This window comes from Trachurus trachurus, assembly GCF_905171665.1.
Source record: "Trachurus trachurus genome assembly, chromosome: 10".
In the NCBI taxonomy this organism is placed as follows: domain Eukaryota; kingdom Metazoa; phylum Chordata; class Actinopteri; order Carangiformes; family Carangidae; genus Trachurus; species Trachurus trachurus.
The window spans coordinates 20,355,971-20,371,459 of NC_139894.1; the positions used below are offsets into that span (position 1 = coordinate 20,355,971).

The 15,489-nt window shown below is 38.9% G+C and overlaps 1 protein-coding gene across 1 annotated transcript; it reads left to right on the top strand.

The window, feature by feature from the left end:
• Positions 1–11,277: 11,277 nt before the first annotated feature.
• Positions 11,278–13,873, top strand: LOC310992244 (peroxidasin homolog; the record flags this gene model as incomplete). Its single annotated transcript, XM_083980263.1, has 4 exons — positions 11,278–11,352; positions 12,714–13,040; positions 13,183–13,443; positions 13,704–13,873. Exons 1-4 carry the CDS (start codon positions 11,304–11,306, stop codon positions 13,871–13,873), a joined length of 807 nt encoding a protein of 268 aa, XP_083836389.1. The 5' UTR covers positions 11,278–11,303.
• Positions 13,874–15,489: the final 1,616 nt, after the last annotated feature.

The following is a 15,489-nucleotide window of genomic DNA, read 5'->3' on the forward strand; positions in this document are numbered from 1 at the left end:
AAATACTTGAGTACCAAGGTCAACAGCAGTTTAGAGTTTCTGCATGATGTAACATGTAAGTATGTAGCAGGTACACTTTATTTTAATGTGCTCATTCCACTGTATCAAAGAGTAACAAGTGTGTACTAACACAATCGTTACATATACTAAGTTGTGTAACAGCACATGTGGTACACTATCAAAGACACTGATTATTGCAGTTAATGTGCTCATTCCACTGTATCAAAGAGTAACAAATGTGTATTAACACAACTGTTACATATACTAAGTTGTGTAACAGCATACATGTTCCAAGACTCAAGAGACAGGAGGACGATTGATGGAGAAGTTTGCCCAGGCCACATGGGTTGTGGTTTCACCCATTTTTCTTGCAGGTGTACCCCTTCCCCAAAGAGAGAGGCCACTTTGACAAAGTATTGTAACAAGCATTTCTTATTACAAGTGTAACAAGGACCTGTAAGTACACCAAAATACACTATGTATTTACAATGTAAGTACATGTTATTACATACGGTTACATAGTTAATTACACTGTAATTAATTAGGTAGATACACAGGAATAAGGACCCCCTAAAATAAAGTGTTACCATGTCCTCTTGCCATGTGTTAACACCTATGTATTAGTCTTCTTGCATGCATTGGCCACTACTTCCTCTTCCCCCTCTCTATTGTAAAAATAACCCGAGTGGTTATTTCTACGAACTTCTCATCACATCGACACATTTCAGACTCCCCAGTGTTGCAAGTGCATGTTTGTGCTCATGCAAAGAAGATAAATTTCTCTTAAATCTTCTGACTGGGTCAACAGAGGCTGAAGAGTTTTGAGACATGGAGGCTGTGGTTGGACTGATGCTGTTGCTGCAGTTTCTTGTGGTGAGCATCTTTTTTTTCATGTTTGTTTGTTTTTAAACTTTGTTACTGCCATACTGCCTATCTCTGAAATAAAGCGAGCTAAGCTTCCTTTGGTTTAGATTTCAGTCATTGTGGATAAATTATTTCATAAGAAAGTAACAAAGCAAAATTTATAATTTATAATTCTATAATTTCATCAGTGGCATCATTTCAGTTTTAGACAAGGTATGGCAAGGACTAACCGCTAACGCCATACCCTGCTAATCTACAGTACATGTTTCTACAGTAAGAACAGCAAAGTTTAACAGCAAAGTCAGAATAAATTTCATCTGGAAACAAATTAAAATTTTCACAAGAATTAAGTTGAATGAGTGATTCCTCCTGTTGCTGCTGTGTTTCACTACATTCAGGTAGCCTAATGTTAGACAGGGGCTTGCCTGGGACTTGTTTGTCTCAATTAGAAGTTTTTGTGATTTGTGACAAGATAAACAGCCTCCACACTCCACAGACAGCTGTCATTAGCCTGTTAGACATGAAACAGTTTGAGAGCCAAATGCCATAGATGGTTATCATGCCTTTAAAAAAAAAAAAAAAAAAAAAAAAGATCAGATCAGGTGTGTGTGACTAAAATCTCCTTTCTCACACTAATAAAAACTCAGATCAGTAGTGTATTCTTTTTTTTTCTCCAGCAAACACATTCCCACGTCAACAAGATGACTGCAGCAGCTTTACAGTGTTTCTCAAATAAGACCTTTCATTTTACTGTGCTCTAAGTATACTGAAATATGACTCATATTTAAGCATGTAGAATAAGTGGTAGGCTAAGTTGTTAGCAGGCACCACTGGAAAGTCATGTTGATGGCTTTATAACTCACAAAGGTTTTAGTCGCTCCACATTCAATTTCATAATGAAAGAAATTATATAATAAGTGACAAAACGCTTGACATTGAATCACTCATTAATATCTGCAACAGTTTTGTGACAATGGGCTCTATGCACAGCTCCACTATTTCCTGAATTTAAGGTAGCTCCTTTGTTTCCTGTCTTACATTATTGGACAAACTGATTAATCCAGGTGTGTCTGACCATTGTGACTACTAAGACACACCTGGATGAATCAGTTTGTCCAATAATGTAAGACAGGAAACAAAGGAGCTACCTTAAATTCAGGAAGTAATGGAGCTGTGCATAAAGCCCATACAAGGCCAAAAAGAAAATGTGAGATATATTTCATTTTATTAAGGCATGAATAATGATTGCAAAATGAATTCACTAAAGAGGCTCCACGTTTGTACATGAGTTGTTGAGTGAAATGTTTTGTCTTATTTCATTCGTGTTCTACTTGTGCCTGTCTGTATATTGTGAGACACTGCAAAATCAATCAGTTTATGTTTTCCCCCTTTTTTTGTTTGTTAAATTTCTTATATATTATCAAATTTCACTTAATTAATTTCACATTTCACATACTCTGGTTGTTTTAACCATTTTCTCAAAAACTTGCCAAAAGTACATTTTGTTTTCTTTGGTAAGTTTTAGTAGTTTCATTAAAATGTTAAGATAAATGTATGTGAAAATATTGTTATTAGTGTAGAAATAGTATAGTAGCTAAACCCAATGTTTGACGGTCACAGGCCTAAGTTGAACTGCCAGTGAAATTACTGTTGTGACCATTATTTGAGGACTTGAAGTGTGATGCAGCAAACGTGTTCATCGTTCAATATTTGTCTTTATCTACCCTATCATGACAGAATCTAATGAGAGGACACAGAGAGGATGAGGACAAATGTAAATGTTGAGCTTCAAACTGGTCGAGGACCTCTTGAAGCATTGTGTAACTTTGTGTTAATCTTCAGCTCCTGGCATGAGTGCCTCTAAACCCATGGTCAAGATGCAATAACAATAATCAATAATATCAAGATTACATAAACCTTATGTTACAAGTATAAATACTTTCAAAAAATATTTTTTTGAGTTTCGATTTACATTTTCAACTCAGCTGATTTCTGAAATGGTGATAACGTCGAGACCCATCATCCTCGCAGTCCAGTCTGATGGCAGAATAGACTTTGTTCACTGAAGAAACTGATGTTCTTGACGGGGACTTTGGGAGTGATGCCATATTGTAGTTCTTGTTTTATAAGGTTGTGTTGCCTTGAAGTTCTTCTTTCAATATGATACAGTCCAGTACAACAATAGCAGTAAACACAGATGTCCTCAGTAATATATGTGATTACATTTACACATTTAAAATCATGTCAACAAAAACAACTTGAGTATCACAAAGGTAAATGTCACAGTGGAGCGACTGGATTAGATTAAAGTATGCTGTAGGGGTGCACCTGTAAAAGTGGCCTCTACGTGTGTAGTAGTTAGTATAGCTGTCAAAGACATGTAAATATAGAAAACACAGAAGAATAGAGGAACAACAACTAGAGAAATGAAAGAACTGAGAGCATCAAGAAAACATCTACAGGAAGATGACAGAGGGTTTCTGTCTTGGACTAGTGACTATGTTGAATTCACTTCTGTTTTCAACTTTGTGGAATTTTCACAGCTTCTGCCTTAAGCTGATCACAATCAGGTGCCACTTCCGATTGATCAGCTCCGATGCTCAGGCGCCATCAGCTCAGACTGAACACTGAGACATGGCCACTCTGGTGGGACTGTTGCTGATGCTGTTTGCAGTCTGTCCGGGTGAGCTTGTTTGCTATTTGAGATATTTATATAGGATGTGGTTATTGGATGCATTGTATTAAAAACACAATTTGTATTGTTGTTGACTTAATCAGTCGTAGCCAATAACTACACTGATCCAGAATGGAAATGAATAAAAAATAAATCAGCTGTAAATTCAAGGGTAGTGTCATATCCAAGGATAAATCTCAGTGTGTGTTTCCCTCAGCTCCTGTGTCCTCAGCTGTGGAAACCCACTGTGACGGCAGACAGGATGGAGCTCAGTGTTATGGAGCTTTGGGAGGAGCTCTGGTCCTACGGCTGGTGGACAGCACCTCAGACATATACAGATTCCAACTGGTGTTCAACACATCACAGATAATACTGATTGTGAAAGAGAATAAGATTTTATCTAATCTGTTAGAAAGCAGATCCATCTTCACTCCCAGTGATGGAACATTTAGGATCAATGATCTGAGCAGAAGTGATGGTGGTGAATATACCCTAAACATGTTTGATTCCCAAGGAAGGAAATTAAAACCACGGACTCTACAGCTGTTCATCCAAGGTAAATAACTGTTTTGCTTTCTGTTGAATTCATTAAGAGGGAATCAGCTGTATGTTTAGCAAGTCAATTAAAATATGTTATTTAATGTTTGAAGTTTAAGGGCAGAGGGCAGGAAACCACAGTAATCCAACAAATGGTAGAAATGCAAATTGTCAAATTGCCTAACTTTAAAAAATAGTGTGAAGGGTGAGGTTTAGCTATTGATTTCACAAGACACCTGCTATTCAACTTGTTAAAATAAAAAGATAACAGTTGTTTACCACTTTTCCCAGCTGTGGAAACCCACTGTGACGGCAGACAGGATGGAGCTCAGTGTTATGGAGCTGTGGGAGGAACTCTGGTCCTACAGCTGGTGGACAGCGTCTCAGACATATACAGATTTGCACTGATGTTCAACACATCACAGATAATACTGAGTGTGAAAGAGAATAAGATTTCAACTAATCTGTTAGAAAGCAGATCCATCTTCACTCCCAGTAATGGAACATTTAGGATCAATGATCTGAGCAGAAGTGATGGTGGTGAATATACCCTTGAAATGTTTAATTCCCAAGGACAGAATTTAAAGCCACGGACTCTACAGCTGTTCATCCAAGGTAAATAACTGTTTTGCTTTCTGTTGAATTTATTCATATTGACAGACCACATACATCATATTTCACTGATAAACCTCTCCAGCCTGCTCCTTATTGGAAACTGTTTCTGGCGACATGTGTGTTTCCCTCAGCTCCTGTGTCCTCTGTGCTGGTGGTCACTAACTGTCTGTCCCAGGGAGAGTTGAAGGTGTTCTGTCTCTCTGAGGGAGGGGACAGTCCTGAGTACAGCTGGACTCTGGATGGACGCACACTGACATATGACAAGCTCCTCTCTGGATATAATCAGAACAACACCATCATACTGAAACAAGACGTCTCAGGACTTCTGACCTGCTCAGTCAAGAACAATGTCAGTCGTGTCTCTGATGTGGACCAGATTTCTACCTGTGGTGAGTGAGAACATGAGTAGAAAACAGCATGACGATGCAGACACTGATGATTTTGGTTGCTCTGTCAGTTACTTCATCTGTTTCTTTCCCTTAAGGCTTCACCTACATCGAATGTGACATTAATGGGGCACACATATCACAGTGGGTGTATGCAGCCAATAACACACTGTGTATTGGGTCAACGACAACCACAGGCCCAGACATCACTGTGGGTAAGGAGACCAACTCCACAGTGTCAGTCAAGCCCTCCAATAATTTCACATCCATCATTCAGCCTCCCTCCAGCAGTGGTAAGGACACCATCCATCAATCAGCAGAAGTAACACATGGTTTTAACAGTTTAAGTTTCGTTTTTATATTGAGGAACTGACAAGTTTTAGCTTTTTAGGTATTCTCTTTGATTTGTAGAAGTTTCTTACTGTGAGAGCTCCAAAGATGAACTTTCACTTTTGCAGGATTTTTCCCTTTTAGTTGCATCACACAAATCAGTCCACATCACAATACATTTACGTTAAATAGTCCCATATTGAACTGTGGCGTTTTCTACTTTAGCCATTTCTAAGAAAATGAAAACTAAGCTGATTTTATCCGCAATTTAGTTTAGGTTAGTTTTGCATTGTTCATTGTAGTTTTTAGGGTTAGTCTTAGGTTCATTTTTATTCTTATTTCAGTTAACTAAATTATTTTTTCACTGCTAATTTTAGTTTTAGTTTACTAATAACCCTGGTAGCTATGGTTTGAAATTATTACACTGATCATGACATAACTGAAATGAAAAGGAAATGAAAAGGATGAATGAATGACATAACTGATTTCTTTTATTTCTCAAATCTAACAGCCTCACACAATCTACAGTCACTTTTAAACACACACATAGACATTTAATCAGCCACAGTAACTTGGACCTCCACCATGAGTCACTGATATTATAGAATAACTAGACATGAACTCTGCCGTCATTGTGTTAAATATAACAACTGGTCTTTGTGTCTCTTGTTTGAACAGATCGCTCTCTGCTCATATGTGGTTTGCTGTTCGTCGTGGCAACTTTGTCAGTCGGTGGCATTTTCCTGTTTTTTCATTTGAAGATGAGGAAGTACGAGAAAACCAAAGTGCCTGTCACCCCACCAGCAATGGATTATGAGAACTCCTCAGTGATTGAACTGCAGGGGTTGACCTGATCATTTACATTTTACAGGATATTGACAGTTTATCAGCTCAGTGTAAATAAATGAAATGGTTTGTGCTTGTATGAGTGTGTACTCAGAATGAAGCTTATACTTGTTGATCCCAGGTGGAGTTTCACAAAATAAAGTGTGCATCATAATAACAGACAAATTTGCTATGCTAAATATAGCCTGCTACGTGACAGTGTAAATAAAGCTTTTAGTGTCATATTTAGTAATGTAACTTATGACGAGTTTGGAAGTTAGTTCAGTGTCAATTTTCATGCTGTTTTTTTTTTACTGTTACAATGCAATTTCCTCACATTTTCTATAAACATTCTGTATGTGGTTAATTTGGTAACTCATTATTTTAATGGAACATATTTAGGGAAAGTTTGATTCCCATGTTCATAAACATCACTGATGTAAACAAACCTTTTTTAAGCATGAATCATTAAAAGCTGAAATTATAGGAAGTTGTTTGTTGCGTTTTCATTTTATACAAATTAAAATCAGTCTGCAAATCTGTCCCTTTTGAAGCAGCTGAGCTTCATTTTTTCCCGACTGCACAGATACAAATCATCATTCTCAAACTAAAGATTCAATCCAATGAGATGGATGAATGAACCATATAAAGCAGTGGTCCAAACGCCTCAACTAAACGGAAAGTCACAACCGATTTGTGTTGTGGTTTTTCCCTTATGTGTAGCTACCACCATGAGTCACTGATATTATAGAATCACTTGACATGTACTCTGCCATCATTGGTCTTTGTGCCTCTTGTTTGAACAGATCACTCTCTACTCATGTGGTTTGCTGTTTGCTATGGCAACTTTGTCAGTCGGTGGCATTTTCTTTTTTTTTCATTTGAAGAAGAGGAAGTACAAGAAAACCAAAGTGCCTGTCACCCCACCAGCAATGGATTATTCAGAGAACTCCTTCTCAGTGATTGAACTGAGGGACCTGATCATTTACATTTTACAGGGTACTGACAGTTTATCAGCTCAGTGTAAACAATACTTACAAAAAGTTAGGGATATTGGCCTTTCAGGTGAAATTTCAGGGTGAAGCTAAAATGCATTCTAACCTTTACAGGTAAACTTAATGTGACTATCTCTAAACTTTTGAATGCACATGTCCAACTGTTCAATGTTTCAGTAATTTTTGCACAAGTTGCTGTTCTCTGACAAGGAGCTTAACAGCAAAATTCACAACAGGTGTTTGAACCATGAATCAACCAATAAATGTCCTGGTTAAATTAGAACTGGTTCAAACAGTCGTCCTCATCATGCTGTTCACATTTTGACATCATGAGACCAAGACGACACCTAACAATCGATCAATTGTTCAATCAATCAGCCGTGTAGAGGCTGGTACTGTAACTCTGTAACCCAGAACCTCAATGACCTTTGGTTGCCCTTCAAGAAGAGTGGGACGTCTCAGCAGACAAGACGTCCACCTACATGTGAACAGCATGAGACGTCGTTGTCAAGCTGTAATTAAAGCTCAAGGGCACATGACAAGTTATGAGAAGAATAGGCTTTATGCACAGCTCCACTACTTCCTGAACTTTAGCCAGCTCCTTTATTTCCTGTCTTACATTATTGGACAAACTGATTAATCCAGGTGTGCCTGACCATTGTTGTGAGGTCAGACACACCTGGATTAATCAGTTTGTCCAATAATGTAATAAGACAGACAGGAAATGAAGGAGCTGGCTTAAGATCAGGAAGTAGTGGAGCTGTGCACTGAAATGCTCTACTTTCATGATATAATATCACTGTAGCATGAACTTTTCACATTTTCCATAAATTTCACTCAAAAGCCAAATATCCCTAACTTTTTGTGAGTAGCTAGTGTAAATGAAATGGTTTGTGCTTGAATGAGTGTCCAGTATTATGTGCTGAATTATTGTAGGTGTGCATGAGTGTCACAGACACATTTAAATAAAGCTTGTAGTGTCATATAGTAATGCAACTTATGACGATTTTGGAAGTTAGTTCAGTGTCAATTTTCATGTTTTTTTTTTTTTTTTTTTTTTTTTTTTACATTTTAAGATCTTTAAACATTATGCATATGTTTTTGGAATCTCATTATTTGGGAAAAGTTGAATTCTCATGTTCATGAACATCACTGATGTAAACAAACCTTCTTTTAAGCATTTATCATTAAACACTGAAATCACAGGAAGTAGTTTTTTTGTTGTTTTTTTCTACATTAAAAACGTGTAGCAGATGTCAAGTTAGTTATTATATTTCTTTCTGTTTCAACGTTATGGATGTATTATTTAAAAAAATGTTATCACTCCATACTTCAAACTGTCCAGCATCCAGTTTATACTGTTATTGCTTCAAATAATCTTTATGGAGAGACAATTGAATAGTTTTTGCCATTTTAAAGCAGAAGTAAGCGATCCGGTCGTTTTGGCTAACTTCTTTTCAGCCGATGGAGTTAGCAGTCCCCGCCCTCATCCCTACATCACCACATTCACGCACATCCCTTGGCTGCACACACAGCCCTTCATGCCGTTCTCTCTCCTCATTGGATAAAAATTGTAGGATACGAGAAAGGTTTTCTCGTCGGCTTACAGCAGAGCAGAGTGACTCACAGACCCGTGTTTCGGACCAAACACTCTATATAAGTGATTGCTGTCAGAAGATATAACTATTTAAGACTAATGGTGCGTTCCAGGCAACCCGTAACTCGTGTTTTTCCGACCTGTTCCTATGGTTACCCGTTAGAACGTTCAGTCAAACTCGTAACTTCCCACCTGTGAACTCGTACTAGATCGATCTGCTCCCAGTTCCCAGTTAGTAACTCGTAACTTGCCTGGAACGCTACAAACTCGTAACTGGTGACTTGAAGTCGTGACTTACGGGTTAAAAAGCCTGCCTGGAACGCACCATTATATTACAGTTTTTCTCTGTTGGTTTGGCTCATTTCTTGAAACAGAAATTACATTCTTAAAACTATAAGACCATTTGGCCAAACAGTCTTACAGTTCTGCACAACATTACAGCTCACTAGCAAAAGCGCATATCTCTCCCAAAACTGTTCACACATGCTTCAAAACTAGATTCCTTTACCATGTAAAGTGTCAGTACCATCAAAATGGCAAAGATCTTTCTCAATTGCTTTTGGCTCATTTGCATTCACTTAGTGCTTTTACCAAAAATAAACTGGATGGTTCAGCATAACACCATGGATGAGCTGCAGAACCTCATATCTCTCCCAAAACAGTTTACTTATGTGTCAAAACGAAACTTCTTTCTCATGTAAGTAGTCAGTGCCCCCAAAATGCATCATCCCTGTGGCATTCTGTGAGCACTGCAAGTCAAAATGCTTAGATGTTTTGTCACTATGGCAGAGACGTATAAAACCTAAGAAAAGGACTTTACAGTAAGAGCAGCCTCCAAAGTTTGACATCACACACACTGCACTCATATTGCCAAGGAAATTGTAACCATTTTTATTCACATATAGGCTATAGCCTACATAAAGTAACTCAAGATTATGTACTGTAAAAACAAAATGTATAGGCCTACAGTTCTCTGTACATGTATGAAATATGAACACAAAAAAAAAACACCAAGCCTTTGGTGCAGTAAACAAAGTTTCACGAGTAGAGACATTTTCACTGGTCATCACTGTCATCACCCTCTGTCTCCTGGCCACCATCTTCATCCTCCTGACCATCCATACGCTGCGCTCTGATTGGCCACATATTTTCATCAACATCACAGCGGATATTTTCCCTTGCGTGGTCTATAATTGTGGCCCGAATTTCATCAGGCACAACTCTGTGTCTTCTTGCTCCTCGGCCTCTTCCGCCTATTCCACCACGCATCCGCACTCCTCCTCCTCTTCTTCTTCTTCCTCCTCTTCTTCTTCCTTGAGCAGGGAGTTGCTCATGATAATTTTCTTGGCCAGGTACCTCCATGTTTATACTGCAAAAGGTACAGGCCCTAGCCCTATATATACGCGTTTGGCAGCATTCACAATCATAGACAGCACCAGTCAGGTAGCTAAACAGCTGATCTGAACTCCTCCTTCGTTAGTCAAGTTCTAATTTCACCTGACTGTCAATTACTGTCATGAATTTATGTAATGCTGCAAGAAATTCATATGGTTTTCATGGTATTAGCCTACAGTATGTTGACTAATTTTGACAGTTGAACAGACTATTGTGCATATGATGATTTACACAGTGAAATCATGCTGACATGTTTTGGAGAGAGCAACCATTAGACTGAGAATCAACTAATCAGCTTAGATCAGCAAGATCTATTCATTTGGAAAATGTGCTAAATGTATGCTCATTGTGCTAACTCTAGGGTACTTGTACATAACCATTTGCAAAGATGCACTAAGACACTTGAGACATGTACTAAGACATTTGCAATTTGATGAAATCAATGAGAAATGCCATTCTGTTGTGAACATTTGCAAGGTGGTTTGGAGATTTGTCCATGTTATTTTGAGAATGTAATTTCTGTTTCAAGAATTGAGCCAAACCAATAGAGAAAAACTGTAACACAAACATTCCGCCTACTTCTGCTTTAAGTCTTGAATAATATGTTTTTCTTTGAATATAACCACCAAAACAAATCCACTGATACCCTCTCAATTAAAAACTGTACTTCTATTCCCACACATTCTCCTGGCGAAGACACACACACACAGAATAAATATCTTCATTACGAGTTTGGACTTTGATGAACTAACTGTGGATCACTTGGTTCAGTTGCCAGTGACTGAACGTCGTGGAAATGGACAGTCTCTCCAGTCATGATGAAAGTCCCAAACCGGACTTTCATTATGCCTGGAGAGACTGTCCATTTCCTCCTATGTAGCTATCACACCTGTTGGCCACTACTTCCTCTTCCTCCTCTCAATTATAAAAATAAGTGGTTATCTCTACGACCCTACGTCATCGCATCGACACATTTCAGACTCCTCAGTGTTGAATGTGCATGTTTGTGCACTGCTCAGGGGAAGAAGAGCACTTTGTCTAAGATTTTCTGACTTGAGGCAACAGAGGCTGAAGAGTGACAAGACATGGAGGCTGTGGTTGGACTGATGCTGATGCTGCTCGGAGTTTCTCATGGTGAGCAGCTTTAAAAAAAAAAAAAAAAAACCAGCGGGACTAGGTATTGTCTGCATTTTCACACTATTTACACTGAATTGTTACTGCCAGACTTACCTGTGAGTTAAGCTTTCTTTGGTTTGATTCTCAGTCACTAAATTATTTTCTAAGAAAATAACGAAGCCATTTTTTGATATGTGTGTGTGTGTGTGTACTTATATGTACGGTGGCCCTGAGGGGTCAGGACGCTGCAAACTCCACAACACAACACATTAAAGGGACAACGAGGAGTTTCTATTCGGTTATAAAAAAGTCTCACGTTAATGTGGATGAATCTCCGCTACCCACACTTGTTAATGGGCCCATTTTCGATAAATATATCGTTCTGTTTCTATCGTTATTTTGTTATTATTAGTGGTGGCAGAAATGCTGGGCGAGCCGACCAGCGTTTCCTTCGTGGCGAGTTATGAGAATAACGCCGCAGAATCGCCGTTTATGGTCGGAACTACGACGGTATGTGAACCTCTTTGAACCTCTGACTTTAATTATTGATGAATGAAAACATGAGTCTGTCTTGCGCCGGTCAAAGAAATGTACGCGCGGAGGCTCATAAATGTAGTGTGAAAACGCTTCGCTTTTCCAAAACTCCTCATTGTCCCTTTAAGAAAAACGCGCTGCGAAAGTCACAACACAACACATTAAGAAAAACGCGCTGCGAAAGTCACAACACAACACATTACTGTAAGAAAAACGCGCTGCAAACTCCACAACCCAACACTTTAAGAAAAATGCACTGCAAATGTCACAACACATTAAGAAAAAACGTGCTGAAAACCCCACAAAACGTTTACTGTAGAGAGATCGCCCTGCCTGCAGGTGTGGGGCATGAAGATCCATGGTGTGGAGACGGCTGTGCATCACTTTTAAGTGTCCCTTGGAAACGGAGTGACTGACAGACCCGTGTTTCAGACCAAACACTCTATATAAGTGATTGCTGTCGGAAGATATAACTATTTAAGACTTATATTAACACAAACATTCCGCTTACTTCTGCTTTAATATTTGCAGCAGCTACAAGGCCAAGATGTAAAAATCATGTGTGATGTATTTCATTCCAATAAGTGTGCAAATAGGGCAATGATTGCAAAATGAATTCCCTAAAGAGGCTCCACGTTTGTACATGAGTTGTTGGGTAATATGTTATTTTCACTTATTGCGTGATGATCACAGGCCTAAGTTGAGCTGCCAGTGAATTACTGTTGTTAAAATTACGACTTGTAGTTTGATGCAGCAAACATTGTATTAGCCATCATCAGCTGTTCTATTTGAAACCTTTATGTGTGTGTGTGTGTGTGTGCGTGCATGCATGTGTTCAGTATCAGCTGTGGAAACCCACTGTGACGGCAGACAGGATGGAGCTCAGTGTTATGGAGCTGTGGGAGGAGCTCTGGTCCTACAGCTGGTGGACAGCACCTCAGACATATACAGATTCCTACTGATGTTCAACACAGAGACAATACTGGATGTGAAAGAGAATAAGACTTTAACTTATCTGTTTGGTGAAGAAAACAGATCCATCTTCACTCTCAGTGATGGAACATTTAGGATCAATGATCTGAGCAGGAGTGATGGTGGTAAATATACCATTGAAATGTTTGATTCCCTAGGAAAGCACACAGAGACACAGACTTTACAGCTGTTCATCCAAGGTAAATAACTGTTTTGTTTTTTGTTGAATTCATTAATACTGACCGACCACATACCTCATATTTCACTGATAGACCTCTCCAGCCTGCTCCTTATTGGAAACAGTTTCTGGCAACATAAAACATCAGTGTGTGTTTCCCTCAGCTCCTGTGTCCTCTGTGCTGTTGGTCTCTGAGTGTCTGTCCCAGGGAATGATGAAGGTGTCCTGCTCCTCTGAGGGAGGGGACAGTCCTGAGTACAGCTGGACTCTGGATGGACTCACACTGACAGACGACAAGCTCCTCAGTGGAAATCATGAGACTAACACCATCATACTGAAAGACGACGTCTCAGGACTTCTGGTCTGTTCAGTCAGGAACCATGTCAGTCTTGTCTCTGATGAGAAGCAGATATCCACCTGTAAAGGTGAGAAACCTTTTGATGTTGCTCACCATTATGCTGCTGCTGCTGTCATATTTATGACATCACAAATCTGTTTTCTTGCTCAGATGCAGCAGCCTCACACAATCTACAGTCACTTTTAAACGCTTCTACTATCAATAGACATTTAATCAGTCACAGTAACTTGGACCTCCACCATGAGTCACTGATATTATAGAATAACTAGACATGAACTCTGCCGTCATTGTGTTAATATAACAACTTTGTGTCTCTTGTTTGAACAGGTCACTCTCTGCTCATATGTGGTTTGCTGTTCGCCTTGGCAACTTTGTCGGTCAGTGGCATTTTCCTTTTTTTTCATTTGAAGAAGAGGAAGTACAAGAAAACCAAAGTCCCTGTCATCCCACCAGCAATGGATTATGAGAACTCCTCAGTGATTGAACTGAGGGGTTGACCTGATCATTTACATTTTACAGGATATTGACAGTTTATCAGCTCAGTGTAAATAAATGAAATGATTTGTGCTTCAATGAGTGTGCAGTATTGTGTGCTGAATTATTGTAAGTATGTGGCAGTGTCACAGACACATTTAGTGCTAAATATACAGTGTAGCCTATTACTACTGTATTAAAGCAGAAGTAAGCAGAATATTTGTGTTAATATAAGTCTTAAATAGTTATATCTTCCGACGGGAATCACTTATAGAGTGTTTGGTCCGAAACACGGGTCTGTCAGTCACTCTGCTCTGCTGTAAGCCGAGGAGAAAACTTTCTTTGTATCCTACAACCTTTATCCAGTGAGGAGAGAGAACGGCATAAAGGGGCGGTCCTCTCTGTGTGTGCAGCCAAGGGATGCGCGTGAATGTGGTGACGTAGGGACGAGGGCGGGGACTGCTAACTCCATCGGCTGACAAGAAGTTCGCCAAAACGACCGGATCGCTTACTTCTGCTTTAACTTCCAGGATTGAATGTGACAGTGTAAATAAAGCTTTTAGTGTCATATTAGTAATGCAACTTATGATAATTTTGGAAGTTAGTTCAGTGTCAATTTTCATGTTGTTGTTGTTGTTGTTGTTGTTGTTGTTATTGTTGTTTTACATTTTAAACATTATGCATATGTTTTTTTTTGGAATCTCATTATTTGGGAAAAGTTGAATTCTCATGTTCATGAACATCACTGATGTAAACAAACCGTCTTTTAAGCACTTATCATTAAACGCTGAAATCACAGGAAGTAGTTTTTTTTCTACATTAAAAACATCAGTCTGCAAATCTGTCCCTTTTAAAGCAGCTGAGCCTCATTTTCTTTTAAACTGCACAGATACAGATGATCATTCTCAAACTAAAGATTCAATCCAGTAAGATGGATCAATGAACCATAAAGCAGTTGCCCAAACGCCTCAACTGAATGGAAAGCCACAACCCACATTGACTTTTGCATTGTGTTGTGGCTTTTTCTTTGTGTGCACCCATCTGGGCACTAGTAATTTCAATGCCCAAAAATTACTGAGAACATCTCAAACAGTCCCCAATACATATGCAGAAATGGATGCATCCTCTGGAAACAGCTTGATGACATTGACACTGATAATCACCTCAGCCATACAGTAGTTGATTTGTTTCATGCCATAGGCTTCATCTTCATAAACTGTACTTCAACAACCATGGTGACAGACACCACTGCGGGTCAGTTGCTGTTCAATACTGTACAAATACAATTTATATGTCTCTTTATTAAGGCAGATCACTCCCTGCTCATGTGTACTTTCTGAGCAGCTCTGGCAGTTCTTTCAATAATTGGGATCACCATCTATTTCATTTGGAAGGAAAAGGAAAAACAAGAAATCTGACAACTCTGCCATTAGACCGTCAGTGGAGTATCCAGACAACTTTGTGATGGTTGACAAGAGAAATTCACCATTTGAACTTTGACTTTATGAAATGAATACTTCAGTGTCATTTTGCTGTGTTAGCTCGTGTGTCTTTGTGGGTGTGACATTGGCATTTCCAGTAAAAGTTTTGACAAAAATAGTACTGACTGCTGTTTTGACAGTTCACAATCTGCTTATCC